At 36.2% G+C, this 2,108-nt stretch overlaps 1 protein-coding gene across 1 annotated transcript; it reads right to left on the bottom strand.

Annotated features, from left to right (window-relative positions):
* Positions 1 to 244: 244 nt before the first annotated feature.
* Positions 245 to 1,855, bottom strand: LOC105649831 (Transducin/WD40 repeat-like superfamily protein). The gene has a single exon (XM_012236637.4). The coding sequence runs from the start codon at positions 1,716 to 1,718 to the stop codon at positions 465 to 467; it is 1,254 nt and encodes a 417-aa protein (XP_012092027.1). The 5' UTR covers positions 1,719 to 1,855; the 3' UTR covers positions 245 to 464.
* Positions 1,856 to 2,108: the final 253 nt, after the last annotated feature.

Raw genomic sequence — 2,108 nt, 5'->3', positions numbered from 1 at the left:
ATCATTCATTGGCAGAAACCTAGGTAGAGATTTTTTCCACACAAATCATTATTAGTCCGTCTCTTATTAGTATAAAAAAAGATTGTTGTTTGAAAGAAGGAAGAAAGTTGTGATTGTCAAGTGTTTGGATATAAAAAACGATTCAAATTTTTATTTGAACAGTCCTGCATTTAAAATTAAAATTTGCCATTGTTATCTGAATATCATCTGGATAAGTAGATAGAAGATGAAAATAAGACTAAGCTTGTGAGTAATTGAGTAAATATTATCTTTACTGATGAAAAGTATCACTCCCCTAACCTTGCATCACTGCATGAGTTGTTCATGTAAAACTAAAGAAATTGGGAATTCTACACAGTACACACACTTCCAATCCCTATCCTTATCTTTTAATTTTATGATAACTCCCCTATTTACATACAAAAGCTCCATGTTTTTCACAAAATAAACAAATACTTAAAATATCATAAAATGGAAGAATTAGAACCCAAAACTATTTTCCAAATTCTAACATCAAGGTCCAAACTACCACTGTAAACCAAATAAGATGTACCACCTGGTTCCTTATCACTATTGTTATTGCTATCATCGCTATCAACAATGGTAGCACTCAGACACTTAACTGCTCTTCTATGTCCTTCACAAACTGCTAGACAAGTATAATCATTCGTCCCTACTCCTCTCTTCCAAATCCTAACTGTACTGTCGGCAGATCCACTGCACAACAAGTCTGATACAACTGCCAAACACAAAATCGCCTTTCTATGACCTCTAAGCGCACCTGCCAACACCATATGTCCTCCGCCTCCTCCGCTACTGTCTGTATCTTTTTCCCAAACAATAATTGACCGATCACAAGCACCAGAATAAAGAACAGACCCATCTGTACTAATTGCTAAAGCGTTGACAGCTGACATATGACCCTCCATTGTTGAAACCAATGAATGCTTTGCATGTAATTTCTTCCAAACCCTAATTTTCTTGTCTGCGCTACCCGTATAAACAAACTCATCGTTTGACAAAACTATAGCGTTAATGGCATCATCATGTGCGTTTGCTATGGATTCCAAACATTTAAAATCCGAAGTTCGCCAAATCTTGAACGTTCTATCCCATGAAGCAGAATATAAAAGAGAGCCGTCTTTTGACATTTCTAGTGCTGAAACGGTGTCGACGTGATGAACCCATGTGCATTTTTTGTGTCTTCTGACTTTTACGTAGTTCTTGCTCGAAAAGAATCTTGAAAAACGATCTTTTATTGTAGGAAGTGTGGCTATGCATTTATAATTTTGCTTTTTGTTGCTGTTGTCAATTTTCCATACACGAATCTTGCAATCTTGATGAGCGCTGAAGAGCTTGTCTCCTATGATAATTAGTGACTTTACAGCTCCATTACTAGTACCTACAGTGTCTTTGATAATTGAATCTTGATGCGTCCAAGGGTATTTGCTCCATAAAGTTATTTCGCTGTTTGAAGAGCCACTGTAGAGGAATTTTCCGGCTAAAGCTAGGGAGAATACGTAGGAAGACTGGCCTCTGAGGGTAGCTAGGCAGTAGTGGTGGATGGTGGAGGTTTGCTGCGAAGATGGCGGTGTTAGGGAAGGAATAGATGGCAGACTTGGTTGAGAGGAGAGGGAAGAGGAGGTAAAAGATTCTGAGCGGAAAGGATCAGGACAGGACTGAGATTCTTTTTCTTCTGGACATGCAATGAGTTCCATAATTTGCCTAAGAAGCTAAAGATAGTTGGGGAGACAATATGGTTTGGTTAGTTGTTTTGGGTTTGACATATAGAGGATTGCTTATAAAGACATGTATACATAAAATTAAGAAGTAGTTCATCTGTCAAGTACTGTCAATTTTTATAGCTGAATAATTGAGGAGAGTACTCATTTTTTAACTAGACCTATATTATATCAATCATAATGTCAATTTCACTTGCCAATAAACAAAGGTGAGATTCCCTACATGTTTTTAGAATTTCAGTTTTAGATTTTAGAGCTTTAAGATTTAGGGATTAAGTTTTTAAAATTTTAGGGTTCAAGGATTTAGAATTTTATGGGAATAGAATTTTATTATGATTTAGGACTTATAGTTTAGGTTAATGGTAA

This window comes from Jatropha curcas, chromosome 5 (genome assembly GCF_041381405.1).
Source record: "Jatropha curcas cultivar XTBG-Jc1 chromosome 5, XTBG_Jcur_1.0, whole genome shotgun sequence".
Classification (NCBI taxonomy): domain Eukaryota; kingdom Viridiplantae; phylum Streptophyta; class Magnoliopsida; order Malpighiales; family Euphorbiaceae; genus Jatropha; species Jatropha curcas.
This window is presented reverse-complemented; position numbering and strand designations above follow the sequence as displayed.